This window comes from Cloeon dipterum, chromosome 4 (assembly GCF_949628265.1).
Source record: "Cloeon dipterum chromosome 4, ieCloDipt1.1, whole genome shotgun sequence".
Taxonomy (NCBI): Eukaryota; Metazoa; Arthropoda; class Insecta; order Ephemeroptera; family Baetidae; genus Cloeon; species Cloeon dipterum.
In genome coordinates this window covers 26,724,087-26,737,421 of record NC_088789.1, presented here as the reverse complement: position 1 = coordinate 26,737,421, position 13,335 = coordinate 26,724,087, and the positions used below count along the sequence as shown (strand labels likewise).

The 13,335-nt window shown below is 37.4% G+C and overlaps 3 protein-coding genes across 4 annotated transcripts; 2 read left to right on the top strand and 1 right to left on the bottom strand.

Moving 5' to 3' along the window:
- Window positions 1-5,378: 5,378 nt before the first annotated feature.
- nclb (no child left behind) lies at window positions 5,379-8,465 on the top strand. The gene is made up of 9 exons (XM_065489014.1): window positions 5,379-5,534; window positions 5,641-5,702; window positions 5,771-5,868; window positions 5,930-6,109; window positions 6,504-6,596; window positions 6,647-6,992; window positions 7,764-7,872; window positions 7,927-8,251; window positions 8,314-8,465. Exons 1-9 carry the CDS (start codon window positions 5,472-5,474, stop codon window positions 8,409-8,411), a joined length of 1,374 nt encoding a protein of 457 aa, XP_065345086.1. The 5' UTR covers window positions 5,379-5,471; the 3' UTR covers window positions 8,412-8,465.
- On the bottom strand, window positions 8,441-9,174 carry LOC135942738 (transmembrane protein 216-like). Its single transcript, XM_065489018.1, has 3 exons — window positions 9,004-9,174; window positions 8,836-8,907; window positions 8,441-8,766 (listed from the first exon to the last, which is right to left on the bottom strand). Exons 1-3 carry the CDS (start codon window positions 9,025-9,027, stop codon window positions 8,473-8,475), a joined length of 390 nt encoding a protein of 129 aa, XP_065345090.1. The 5' UTR covers window positions 9,028-9,174; the 3' UTR covers window positions 8,441-8,472.
- A 286-nt stretch (window positions 9,175-9,460) lies between these two features.
- Window positions 9,461-13,174, top strand: Smyd3 (SET and MYND domain containing, class 3). 2 transcript variants are annotated; one of them, XM_065489016.1, is made up of 11 exons: window positions 9,461-9,596; window positions 9,734-9,879; window positions 9,946-10,013; window positions 10,085-10,188; window positions 10,250-10,319; window positions 10,375-10,502; window positions 10,727-10,903; window positions 10,959-11,141; window positions 11,192-11,309; window positions 11,452-11,614; window positions 12,544-13,174. In XM_065489016.1, exons 2-11 carry the CDS (start codon window positions 9,758-9,760, stop codon window positions 12,737-12,739), a joined length of 1,329 nt encoding a protein of 442 aa, XP_065345088.1. In that variant the 5' UTR covers window positions 9,461-9,596; window positions 9,734-9,757; the 3' UTR covers window positions 12,740-13,174. The 2 variants fall into 2 exon arrangements, with proteins under 2 accessions (XP_065345088.1, XP_065345089.1); XM_065489017.1 differs by having other exon boundaries at window positions 9,465-9,596; window positions 9,756-9,879.
- The last annotated feature ends 161 nt before the right edge of the window (window positions 13,175-13,335 follow it).

The following is a 13,335-nucleotide window of genomic DNA, read 5'->3' as shown; positions in this document are numbered from 1 at the left end:
TCGATTAAATAAATTAATTTCTTAACACAAAGAGTCTTAAATTAATGCTACCGACAAACGGGCAAATTTGAAAATAAAGGTCAGAAGGACAAAAAGGGTTAAAAGGGCGATTTTAGTGTGCGCGTGGTAGCGGCGGCTGCACATGCATGCACGCACTTGCATGGAATGCCTGCTGCTGCTGCCTGCCTCTGTTGTGGAGCGGGGGAGGGGCGACGGGCGGTGGCAGCAGGACTAGGGTTGTGACTTTGTGAAAAAAACAATATCGATTATCAATATTTGATATGATATTTGAAATATCAATATCACTGATATATCAGCGAAAAAATATCAGAATTTGATATATCAACGATGATATTTCCAGATGATCAAAAAATGGCTGCCGGATGAACCAAAACCGGTTATGGCTATTTTTAAGGCTTAAAAACCGATTTTTTAAGCATTTTTCACCGGTTTTTTCATAAATATCGGTTAAATAAGAAAACATTTGAAAAATGGCGGTTTTCCGCAGGCATATGGGATGAGTATTCAAATAATTTAAATGTTGCGCGCCTTTAAAACAGATGTTTGAGAAGGGGGTGTGTCGGATCCCACCATATGGCGCCAAAATTTGCATCTGGCTGCTTTCCCTTCCCCCCTACCCGCCACATGGGTGTCTAATTAATTAATTAATAGCTATTATTAGGTAATAAATAAAATATTATAATTTAATTGTGCCATTTTAAAATTAATTTTTAAGTTTGATGTTTACAATATCAGCTGATAATGTGAGAGCGTCAATTTATCTTCAAATTAAAATATTGGGGTGTTTTTCTCCACATCATATGTGCTTTTCAACCTTCATCTGGTAATAAATAATTGAGTTTAATAGATACACATAAGAGAAATCAGAATGAAATTACTTTAAACCGTAGCAGCTGTTTTGTATTAAGTATTTCAATTTTTAATTTGGGGCTATGCCATCATCAGAGCAATTTTCGCAATATTATTTGCGTTATTTGTACACATTTTGATTGGATTAGTTACAATAAGTTCTTAATTATTCACCATTCAAATCAAAAATCATTGTTTACAAACAATTTGTTACATATCATTTTAATTCAACAAGTAAATGTGGTACTGCCAGCTGACAGAGGTCATCTGTGACCGATCAGCTGGCGTGGGTGGCCTTTATTGTTGTCAGGGTTTAACCTGACCTACCTGACGTTGCTGACCATTGTTTACAAACAATTTAATTTAATTTTCATTCAACACAAAAGCTACTATAAGTTGACCACAGCTGAGAGATCATCTGTGATCGATCAGCTGAGACATTTTTCGCGCCTTTGTGCATTGCGAAAACTTCAATATCGGTTACGCCCATGTTTGGGGATGGAAAGTACAGTTTGATCCTAAACTTTTATGCGAAAACCGGCATGAAAAATGCCATCTGTCGGTCAAAAATGTCAACTAATATCAACCTTGATATCCGACTTAGATATCAATATCAGCCTGATATGATATATCAAATATCAGCCATGATAACTGATATGATATTTGATATATCAAATTTTTTTGATATATCGATATTGATATTGCCAACCCTAAGCAGGACTAGCGAGCAGCAGCAACAAGAGACAAGAGACTTACAAAATCCTGCTTCGCTCTTTGTCTAACGCGTCAACGGTCAACCGATGTTCAAAGTTAAAGTTATTAACGGACGCAGGACGCCGGACGCCGCCAGTATGGGACATCACGGACGTCCCGCGGACTCGGACGGATGGCCTGGATCTTGCGGTTAACAGGGTAAGTCTCATTTTATAGATTAGCGTCCAAAGAAATTAGGAAAGATCGCGCAACTTTCAAATCCAACGGTTTTATGGTAAAATTTAACTTTTTGCTGCTACTTACGCAGTTTTCGCCACCAACATTTTGATATGGGATTCTCGCAAGTCCTTAAGTTATTAATTAGAACCCCATAAATAAGTTTGGGTGGCGGAAACTGTAAGTCGGTGATGAAAAATGTGTAATTTTTCTATGTAAATCGCGGTGGCATTTCTGGATCTGTTCTTGTCATGCTTCCTTTGCCTGAACCAAATCATTTTGTTGCATAGCCTCTCCTTCATTCTTGTTCTTATTGACATGAACTGTATGATTAATTTGTCAAAAGCAGTATTTTGATTTGTGTTTAATCTTAAATACTGATATTTGTGTAGTGCCCAAAATGTTTGGATGTATATGCACTCTGTCATTGTGAAACCATAATAATTGTTATGCTCTACTGCCTGTATGTGAAATTAAAAATAAAATAATTATTCTTGGAATAAATATATATGTTTAATTATTGTGTAAATCCCAATTAAAATTTAAGACAATAATGAATTAAATTTTATTAAAATAAAGAGCCAAGGACTAATTTTTTTCACGTTTGAAATTGATCCTGGATTAATTTGAGGAAGTTCCTAAGAAAGACCGAAGAATGTTCCAGGAATATTCTTAGGAGGAACGCAAGAGTTTTCTGACATCTCCCTAAGAACATCCCTGGGACATTCTAGGATTATCTTTTTGGGATAATCCTCGGATTAATCTAAAAACACGAAAAAGCGTCACCAATATCAGCCCATAATTGTTCCTGAGGATTGATCCTCGACCAAAGAGGTATATTCCTAGAACAATCCTGGACTAAATTTTTCTACGCGGGTATAGTACGCCTTTTATCTGCATCGACTCGCCTTTTATCTGCATCGACTCGCCTTTTACGAGTTTATTTCTTAACTCATTCTCTTAGTCATAATTGCAATAAATAGGGATTAACGAATTAGCTCAGATAAGTAAAGAGAGGTGACGTCGCAGTTACGAAAAATTGCAATCGCAATGGCCTCTATTTGATAGTGCGATGGGCATAGGAGGCCGATTTTTTCCTGCAGCTCCTCTTTGATTTATTTTAACTCTGATATATTTGACCGGCGGCTGACTTGTGGCTATTTGAGACCTCTGTAATGAATACTTTTTATCCATATATACATCCATCGAGCACCAAAGTTTCGATAATTGGATAATTATGGGGGTTGTGCAAAACCAAATATAGATTATTAATTTTCTTGTGCCCCTGTGATTATCGGAATCTATCAAATGGGTGCGAATCATCAATTTTGAAGCATTATATTTTCACATATTTTAATTTTTTATCCAACACGACTAGTTTTTGATTATCTTCCATACAAAAAGCGATTATTGTCTGATTTATTTACAAAAATTGGAGGTATTTTTTTATTATTTTGTCGAAAACCGTCTTTGACGAAGTGTCTGAGCACACCAATCGATTCTTGAGGGTCGAATTACAGTGGTACAGTGGATATTTTTCCGACCAAAAAGTCCACCGCGACGTGCGTGTAGCACATACAAGTAGAACTTTTTTATAGCGCCAAAACAATCCCGCACAAAAAATTGTAGTCCGAGGATTATTTAGTATTATATCAACTTCGCCCAGGATATTAATCTAAAAAATTAAAATATAATGTGAATTTTTGCTACGCGTGTTCTTTTAATCCTGGATTAATCTGTAGATTGTTTTAAGAGAATATCCTCAGAATAATATATAGCACAAACACTTCACCCTTCTAAGCCCAATAACTCAAGGAGTTTTGCAGAAATTTGACGATTACATCTTTTTCTGTCGTGCAAAAAATATCTTCAAGCTAAAACAACAAGGAAGCAACTCATAGAAAAAAATAGGCTTTTTTCAATAAGCTTTTCTTTCAACCGGTCTGATTAATTATTTTGGCCACAAATTATACTGTATAAAATATTATTGCCAAAAATTGCTATTCTGCCTTATTGTAACCACTAACCAAACCGTAAATATGTATACAAATATAATCTTTGAATTCAATAACAATTTATGCAACAGCGACAAGTTTCATCTGTAAAAAAAAATCAAAATTTAACTATTAATACTTGAAATGTAGCTGTTTCGGGGTTGCCGCACGGGTAGGAAAAGACTGCTATAGACTGCTAGAGAACGAATAATTTATTTCATACTCTGCACTCTTTGCGTGCACACATATATACATGAAAACACTTGAGTCAATACTTTGAATATAACAAAATGTCTTCCCTCTTTTTGAAATTGTGAAAAATTAAAAATTTGAACAATTTTGGAATTTATAAATGTTGGAAGAGGGAAACTGAAGCTCCGGCTCTCTCACAATATCTTTTAAAATTTAAGAAAGCCTGTTTTAGGATGTTTTCTCTTCGATTTTGATTGGCTTGATTTTGCGTTCAGAAATTATATAGTGTGCCCTAAATTAGCGTAGAGATTTGGAAAATATGATGTGTGGTGAAATCTCTCACATTTGTTGTGCTGTTTAGTTCAGTTGCTTTTGCTTCCAAGTATATGTGTGTGTACGCAGCAGTCATACAGATGTGGTGGTAACACTCGCACTAGGTTACGAAGGCAACTGAAATTATTAATTGAAATTTGAGTTTTAAAAAATGAAAAATGACTTTATAGCACGTACTTATCAAGAGGGTAACTCCTACGATGACGCCAACAATCAAGGCGACACCGAACCCAGCCAGAAACCAATACCAACATTTACATTGACATGGAGTCTTATTATTGCTACTGTCTCTGGCAGACGACTCCCTATCGACAGTATCGACCCTCTGAAGAGGAATGCTTTCCGGTTCTCCCATATGTTGAGCGATTTTTGCAAAACGATAATTTTGCTACAATCCGGAAAGATAAGGGATTGTAGCTACCGCAGCGATCAAACTATTGAGCTATGCAGACAATGTAATAGACAAATGGCTGAAGTCATATGACTATGACGACGTGGCAAGATAATGAGCATTTAGTGCACAGTTAAGATAAGCGATCATTAAGTCGTCTCTTTGGTTTTACGCCTAATCTTTTTAAAAACCTCTGAGAGCGAATTTATTCTTCGTTCAAGAAGGAAATTATATTCTTACTGCTCACAAGACCTAACAAATTCTGTAATTTCCCATCATCAAATTAATAATAATTTTGTACTTGCGTAAATGCAAGAATAATATTATAATCATACACATGCTACACGCTACACACGTCCTTAATAATGTGAGCGCGCCGTCTGACATTTTTTGTTTTTTGCCACATTTAGCATGAAAGTTCAGCGCGCACAACTCAAAGGTTTCGCTAGCGTTTAATTAAATATGGGTATTACATAAAGTACACAGCATGCGCTGCAAATAATTGAGTCCATCAACTGCAATTTAGTTAGTTTCTATTGAACAAGACGAGAGACGAGATAAAGGAGAAAAATGTTCGCGCGCTCAGCAATACATATGTATATCTAAACCTCTCCGCCAGAGGCGCTACTCGAGCATCGATTCACTCCCACTTATTTGCCTGTCCAGGCCAGTTGTGATAATCAAAACATAGACACGTGCACGGGATCTTTAAGTTTCCCTGATTTCCCTCAATAATTCCAATAATTTTTTAAAATTGTATTATGAATTTCATATCCAGTGTTTCATGGGTAAAGCAGGGAGCTGCCAAAAGAATTCCAGATAAGGTATTATCATACATACAATTAACATCATTATGTCCTGTATCTTAATCAGAAACTTACTAAAACACTCAAAAGAATAAAATCTCATTACGCTCATTGCAACTTTCAGGTGAAGCTGAATGATGAAGAGATAAGAAATATTGTTCAAGCTACTGCGGCAGATTTAGAAGAGTAAGATATTTGAAACCGTGTATTCATTCAGGTATTTATTTACATGATGGAATTTTAATGTTTTTTAGCGATGAAGAAGAGTCTGGTGATGAAAATAACGCAGCGGAGATTGATACTGCACCCCCAGGAGATGAATTCAACTTTGCAAACTACGACGGTGAAACCCGTATGAATATATTAATTGGTTGATTTAATTGTATAAAACTTACTGAGAATGTTATTTCTAGTGCAATCAAATCCTTTATCTCTTGGAGGGTTGGCAGTTGTTGAAACACCACGAGGAGGACCAGAGGTCGACGTTCAGTCAGAAGCTGATAGCGAGGAGGAGGACTTTGAAATCAAGCCTGAAGACAACCTGATTATTACTGGTCATGTGGAAGATGAAAGTGCCACCATGGAAGTATATGGTGAGATTTTTAATGTTTTAAATACATCTTGAGAAAATTTTAAACCTAAATTTTGAGTTCCTGTTTGGTGAGCATCCCCTTTGCCTCCACCCAAATTGGTCCTGAGACTTTTCTATTTTTTGTTTACTATTGGTTTCAAAGGCAAGGTATATTTCTACCTTAATTATTACTATTAATTTATTGGACACCATCGGCATACAACTTTAATTTAATACTGTTTAATTTTTCTTCCTTAAACCAATATAATTACGCTTTTCCTAATAAAAATCACTATAATGAGTTAAAAATTTGTGTTTTTCAAACAAATTTAATGAGTCTTGAATCTAAATGTTTTTGAATGGAGCCCAACTTTGAAGCAAACCAAATGTTAATAAAGAAATATTTAATCATTCAGTTTACAATGAAGATGAAGGCTACTTGTATGTGCACCATGACATCATCCTGCCATCAGTGCCGCTTTGCTTCGAGTGGCTGAATCATGAGCCAGGTGAGCAAATTTTTTCTCTGACTGCAAAAAAATATAAATTTTCTCTGCAGCTGGAGGTTTTGGAAATCTTGTGGCAATCGGCACAATGTCCAATGTAATTGATGTCTGGGACCTGGACATTGTGGATGGTCTGGAGCCGTCGTTCCGTCTTGGAAAGAAGGCGAGCAAAAAGAAAAAGACACCTAGTGTGGGACACAAGAAGTCGGTTCTCTGCATGTCCTGGAACAAGCACATGAGCCACATTCTTGCGAGCGGCTCTGCGGACAAGAGCGTCATTTTGTGGGACTTGGACAATGGCACTCCGTCAACCGTGTACAACCCTTTTAATGCGGAGGTGCAGACAATGCAGTGGCACCACAAGCAAGCGCACGGACTCTTGACAGGAAGTTGTGACAAGTGAGTGTGATATCGAGCTTTGATTTCTGATTATTTCTATGTAAACAATAACAGTTAGGTTTACTCTCGGCTAATTGATATTATATATCTAGAAAAAAATTCATTTTTTTAAATTAGATCAGTCCTTTAGCTGTAAAGGCATTCTTAGAGTGTCAAGGCAATAGGAGATAGTTGAGAATTTCAGGGGTCTGTGGCAGCTGGCAATTTTCTGCTTTTCTCATGCGTTTGGTGCAGCTGACAATATTTTAAACGGATACATAATTTGATTTAATGGTCAGAAAGGCCCAGAAGAAATTTTTTCTCCTGCTTTTTTTTAATTTGTGATCCTTTTTCATCAATGGCTGGCGGCTGGCGCAGCTTAACTAGATTCATGCGGCTGGCGGCTGCCTACGTGACTTAAAATTTGCCACTGAGACCTCTGGATTTACTTCAATTGCTGACTGAATCAATACTTAATAGTGATAAACCTTCACTAATTATCCATTCAATAAAATATAACACCTTTATGTGCTTCTTCCATGGATAATGGCTAATTAGCCAATTTAAACCTTATACTTTAGTTTTCTTCTTCAGTTTATATCATGCGGACAGTCGTCATGAATTAATAGAATATTCTATTGCATAATTAATATAAAATTGATGCACATCTTTTCATATTTTATTGAAATGACCTGCTATGACTGGTCCCCATATTAAAGCACGAGTGAAATTCCAGATTTCCGTGTATCCTGGAGAGTCTGATATTTATCAAAAATTAAATCTTTATTACAGGACCGTGCGATTGTTCGATTGTCGGACAGACAGTTTATTCAATGAGTGGGAGCTGCCAGGGGAAGTCGAAAAAGTGGTTTGGAATCACTTTGAGGAGTACAATTTCCTTGTAAGTTGAAAGAAACTTCTTAATTATTAAGTCTGCTCAACTAATGCGTTTCAGGCGAGCACTGACAATGGCCAAGTTAACTACTATGACGTCCGGAATAAGGACCCGATCTGGACCCTACAGGCGCATACGAAGGAAGTAACAGGCCTCTCCCTCAGCTGCTCGTGTCCAGGACTGCTGGTCACTGGCTCAATGACCGGAGAGCTCTTCATTTGGGACATGCTGGAGGGTGTGCCGCAGAAGGTGGATGCAAAGGACACGCAAGTTGGAGCAATTGTGACTCTTCAAATGTCGCCAAATTCGCCTTTCGTTGTCTGCGTTGGAGGCGACAACAGAGAAAATAATTTCACCGTCTGGCAAATGGAAAACAGCCCCAAAGGTACTCTCATTTTCATTTTTTAAATTAATTTAATTTAACGCACAACGATTTTATACTTTTAGTGAGAGACAGGTTTTCATCGAGAGGACTGATCTCTGCAGAATCAATGGAAGCTGAAGAATCCATGGAAAATGTTGACATTACTGCGGCTACTACCTAGTTTTCTAAGTTTCGATAAAATAAAATGCATTTTTTTTTTTCGAAAATTACACAACAAAAATTTATCTGCCTATAAGTTCAACAACACCCAGCACAAACTGAATCGCTGTCATTCCAAGCTGAATGATGCACAAAATGAGTTCAAGTCGGAGAACGTAATTCTGCCAGGCTGCAAAATAAACAACAGCAAGAGCTGATGGAACACAGAGCGCCAAGGAGACAACCATCCTGCCTTGCATGTTTGTCAGATTCGCTTTTTGCGCTTCGAGAATACGGAAGGATTCAATCACTCCTAAAAGCACCAGCAGGACTCCGTCAATCCAAAGACCTGAACTTGGGTAGGGTAGGTGCATCCCCTGTGGAAAAATTTAAAATGATTTTTTTTTCTTGAAACATTACAAGATATTGTTACTGTCCGTGATCACCTTAAAAATTAGCATCCCAAATTCGCACAGCATGAACATGCCAAAGTAAAAGCTTGTCAGGTAGAGAAGAATCTGTAAGACGAATTATATTATTACAGGTAATTTATGAATGAGAACAGGCAAAAGCAGCCGCCAAATGTTAATTAATAATGATCATGTTTATCTTGCCTGCAGAGTTAGTGAGGAACCCATCTTATATTCGATAAATATTAACTTTTTACCAAACTTTGAAAAATGTTTGAGATAATTTCTTATTACGAGCGCCTGGCTGCTGTAACTATTTTTAAAACTTCAGCTCTTAAGGAATGTGGCGCCTTTCACGTTTTAGCTGTCAAAATAATTCTCCAACCACCCGACAGATGTCAGCAAAAATGTATTCAATTCATTATAAGGCAATGAAAGCTATGCTAACATGAATTTTAAGCACATTTCACGATATTCCCTTGTTCTTGAAAGAATAAAAATTTCATTTTTTATTAGCTAGAATCGTAGAATCCTCCTTTTTGGGTTACATCGTGGGCTTCGCGCCGTGGGATTGTTGCCGCCCTGTGATTGGTTCATTTGCGAGGGGCAAAAGTCAAGAGGAGGCTTACTATTGGTCGGCGGCACCAGCTGGGAAGCTAAGCTGTTAGAAAAATAAACCGAGCCTGGTCCTAAGACAAGTCCAAGATCTTGTTTAAAATTATAAACTTTCCTATTTTTAGACACACTGACACGCAAGCTTTTTAGGTGCCATCAATTTATCAGCTTGCCGACAGAAAGTGAGTTTAATTCGTCTGCGGCGCGCGTGAGTGAATCATTCGCAGCCGGTCTTGCAAATCGAGCGGCAGCAAACACACGAATCCTTCCGTCGTACGTGCTCACGGCATCGTAGTTTGACACCGATTTCGTGCTTTAGATGTTGAATTAACTCGCTGCAGCCATGAAAGTTGACAGGACCGACGAACCTGTGAAAAAGGGCAGTGTACTGCTCACTGCCAAACCCTTTGCCTACGTGCTGAAGTCAAAGCTGCAAGGCCAACGATGTGATTTTTGCTTCGTAAGGTATTCAAAGGCTTTGTTAATATTTAAAATTTTATTCAATTGTGTTCAAATCTTGCAATTATTTAGTACTGAAGTCAAGAGATGTTCGGGCTGTAAGTTCGTGTACTATTGTGGACAGGTGTGCCAAAGAGAAGGTTTGAACAGTTATTATTATAAATAATATGACCTGATTTTGAAAACTGTATTTATTTTTTTCCACGCGTAGCATGGCCTGATCACAGCGCTGAGTGTGCAGGTTTCAAAAAGGTAGCTCCAAAAATAGTACCAGATTGCGCCCGGTTGATGGGAAAGATAATCATGAAACTAAAAGTAATAATTTTCAGCATAAAATATTTTCGGCTGCCTTAATTAGAAATCTTATTTTTATTAGAAAGGAGGTGATGATGAAAAGGGCCAGATTAGCAATACCAGATTTAGAAAATTCAAGGACCTCATGTCGCGTAAGTAATAATTTTTGGACAGGCGCCCAGCGTGTACTTAGCCATGTTTCCACAGACTATTCAGATTTGAAGAACGACTCAAAAAGGTTGGACCACTTTCAGTCTCTTGTTGCAGTTTTGAGCGCCTACCTAGGACCTAGCAACTTGCCCAACATGGTTGAAATGATGGGAATTTTTGGAAGGGTAAATTCAGTACTCAATGTCCAAATATATCATTTATGCGCTTATCATCATCGTAAGTCACTGATTTCTTTCCGCATGTCAAGTTGAGTGCGTAACTAAAAATGTTGTGTGTTTTTCTTGTTAAATTGGCAGCAGAAGGTTTTCAAGACTTTTCACCTTGTTCATATCTTCATTATTATTCATTGTTTGAAATTTATTTTTAAAATCAAAATTAAACTTTGCAGATATGCGTCAACAGCTTTAACATTCTTGACGTGGACATGATCAGCATAGGCACGGGCATTTACTTGGCGCCGACCATCATCGATCACTCGTGCCGACCAAATGCTGTCGCCGTTTTTGAAGGCACCACGATCTACATTCGTGCCACCCAAGACATGCCCAGTCTTGATTGGACTAAGGTTTGAGGTTGTCATTTAGTTAGAATATAAATAATGCTCCACTTTTCATCCGCAGATACGAATTTCGTACATTGATCTTCTCAACAGCTCTCAGGACAGGCGGAATGAATTAAAAACGGGTTATTATTTCCTTTGTGACTGTGCTCACTGTGCCGACGTTGAGAATGAGAGCAAATTCCTCAACTCAATGCTGTGCAACACCTCTGGGTGCGATGGCGCCATTCCTTTTGACCTAAACGTAATATTCAGAACATTTTCGTCATTCGGTGTTAATCTTGATTGAGGCAGGACTCTCCTTTGAACTGTCCAAAGTGTGGTCAGCAAGTCAAGTCTTCCCGTGTCGCCGATTACCAAGAGGCAGTTGCGTTTACCAAGGAAAAGCTTGAAAGCATGAAGGACGTTGCGTGTATCCTTTTTCAATTAAAACTTTGCGTAATACACTTAAGAAATTTTTGTTGCTCTTATTTTTATGTATTTCAAGAACTGTTTTTGAAGTGCGACTTAATGGACCAACATTTAAATAAAGATCTTCCTTATCTGAAGTTCAGATCTTGATGTATGTAGATTTATTTTGAAGAAGCAGGGCGATCTCTTCCACCCCCTGAATTTGCATCGAGCGAAAACTCTGGACTCGGCCTTTGAAAGTTCTATTGATCTGCAGCAGTGGGACGATGGCTCGGATTTCGGCACTAGTCTCCTTCCAGCGTACCAGTGAGTTGACATTCTAAAATGTTTGTTTCTTGAATTATTTCAAAATGGATGAACGGTCAAGCGAATACGAGTAAAACTTTTAGATCTCAGGACTGGGCTCATCTCTCCAGGAGTGTGCTGTCCTATGTTATGAGTTAGTGATGTTATTTAGGCTTGTAGCCAAAACATTTCCAAAGCAGGGGTTTGACTTTTTTAAGTGGAGAAACCGTTTCAAAGAAAACTCCCCAATCTTCTTTTAAAAGCAAGAGAAAAACAATAATATTAAAGCTGACATTTCTGGTTGTTCTTGAGCGGAAGGGTTTGTTATTAAAACACTTCATTAATTTTCGTTATGCTAAAATGATCAAATTTCACTGCACCATGCGTTGATAGGCATAAAAATAGAGAAACGGGCTAACCATCCGGTTTTTCACCACTGGTGGTTTTTACCACTCAATTTTATGCGCAAGAAATTAATTTGTTTCATATTTCCCCTGTGAAAATCTAGAATTTGCAATTGGATTGTTCGAAATTTCCGCTTGTGTGCAGATTTTTTCTTTTAAAATCCGATTTGCGGCCTTAATTTCTCCAAGAATTTATCTCTGGGACAATTTTTCGAGTCGAGGTCATGAGCTAATAATTAGAAAATTATTTTAAACTCAGATGCAAACTTTGCCTGCAAGAAACTGGTTAAAATTTAAAAAAATCCTAATTTTACCACTGCACTGCGGTTTTTTGCAACCCTGGAAACGGCCCAAAATATTCGCAGGGATCAAATCCTTTTTGTCTGGTTCGCAGCCCAAAAATACTCGACCCACTATTTCTGTCAACCGTTGCCAAATTTGGGAGCGGCATCTTAAATGCTTCACCGTCTAATTGTTCCCTGCCGAATCCTGGGTACTGTACTCTCATGAATGCCAAATTCTAATTAGATGTAATCACTGTTCTAGCCACTATTACGGGCCAAACCATCCGCTGGTTGGAATACTTTACCTCAAGTTGGCAAAGATTCAGAATCTCACCGGCAGTGACGACGCGTTTGAAAACGCCAGGGAGGCCGAAAAAATCCTCACAATCACGCATGGTCGCGACAGCACGCTTTTCAAGCAGCAACTTCTACCTCTGATGCATCAGCTTAGGCAGTAGCCTGTTTTTCATTTGATTAGGATTTTAATTTAGTTTTTTGCTCTCCAATGGCAAGTTATTTCAACCATCTTGTTGCACAAAAGTCAATGAAACACACTTAACACTTTCTGTTCAACTCAGGTATGACATAATGTTTGGTTTTTATGATTTAAACTCTTTGTTGCCCTTGTGTTTTTCTTCGTTAGTTAAAAGCCTGAAAGATTTAATTTAAATTGTTCATCAACACTCCAATAATTGCTCCACTCCCCTTGTATTGACAATAATTTGCAGATAATATTTATTTGATTACTGAAATATTTTGTTTGATTTGTGTTTAAGACTAATGCTGAGATATCTTTTACAAAATGAAATGTGTTGCAAGGAATACAATTCATAATTGAACTGTGGTCATAATTTTAATAGATAATAAATTTTAAATCATGTATTTGAATAAAATGGTTTTATTTATTCATCTTTCCTCCAAAATTAGCCATTAATTTAAACCCCAAAAACAACTACATTGATTGTGAACAAATTATATGACGTTGCATATCTCAAGGATAGAACTTAAAAATATTAACATTTCTGTATTCGTAACTTTATTCTCAATGGATACA

Excerpts from the sequence above, each read along its gene's own strand:
- LOC135942738 (XM_065489018.1), bottom strand. The coding sequence starts at position 9,027 with ATGGGTTCCTCACTAACTCTGCAG. Across the intron at positions 8,908-9,003 it reads GTTCCTCACTAACTCTGCAG|ATTCTTCTCTACCTGACAAG; the intron begins GCAAGATAAACA and ends TTCGTCTTACAG. Across the intron at positions 8,767-8,835 it reads TTGGGATGCTAATTTTTAAG|GGGATGCACCTACCCTACCC; the intron begins GTGATCACGGAC and ends ATTTTTCCACAG.
- nclb (XM_065489014.1), top strand. The coding sequence starts at position 5,472 with ATGAATTTCATATCCAGTGTTTCATGGGTAAAGCAGGGAGCTGCCAAA. Across the intron at positions 5,535-5,640 it reads CCAAAAGAATTCCAGATAAG|GTGAAGCTGAATGATGAAGA; the intron begins GTATTATCATAC and ends TGCAACTTTCAG. Across the intron at positions 5,869-5,929 it reads AAACTACGACGGTGAAACCC|TGCAATCAAATCCTTTATCT; the intron begins GTATGAATATAT and ends TGTTATTTCTAG.
- Smyd3 (XM_065489016.1), top strand. The coding sequence starts at position 9,758 with ATGAAAGTTGACAGGACCGACGAACCTGTGAAAAAGGGCAGTGTACTG. Across the intron at positions 10,014-10,084 it reads ACAGGTGTGCCAAAGAGAAG|CATGGCCTGATCACAGCGCT; the intron begins GTTTGAACAGTT and ends TTCCACGCGTAG. Across the intron at positions 11,310-11,451 it reads AAGCATGAAGGACGTTGCGT|ATCTTGATGTATGTAGATTT; the intron begins GTATCCTTTTTC and ends TCTGAAGTTCAG.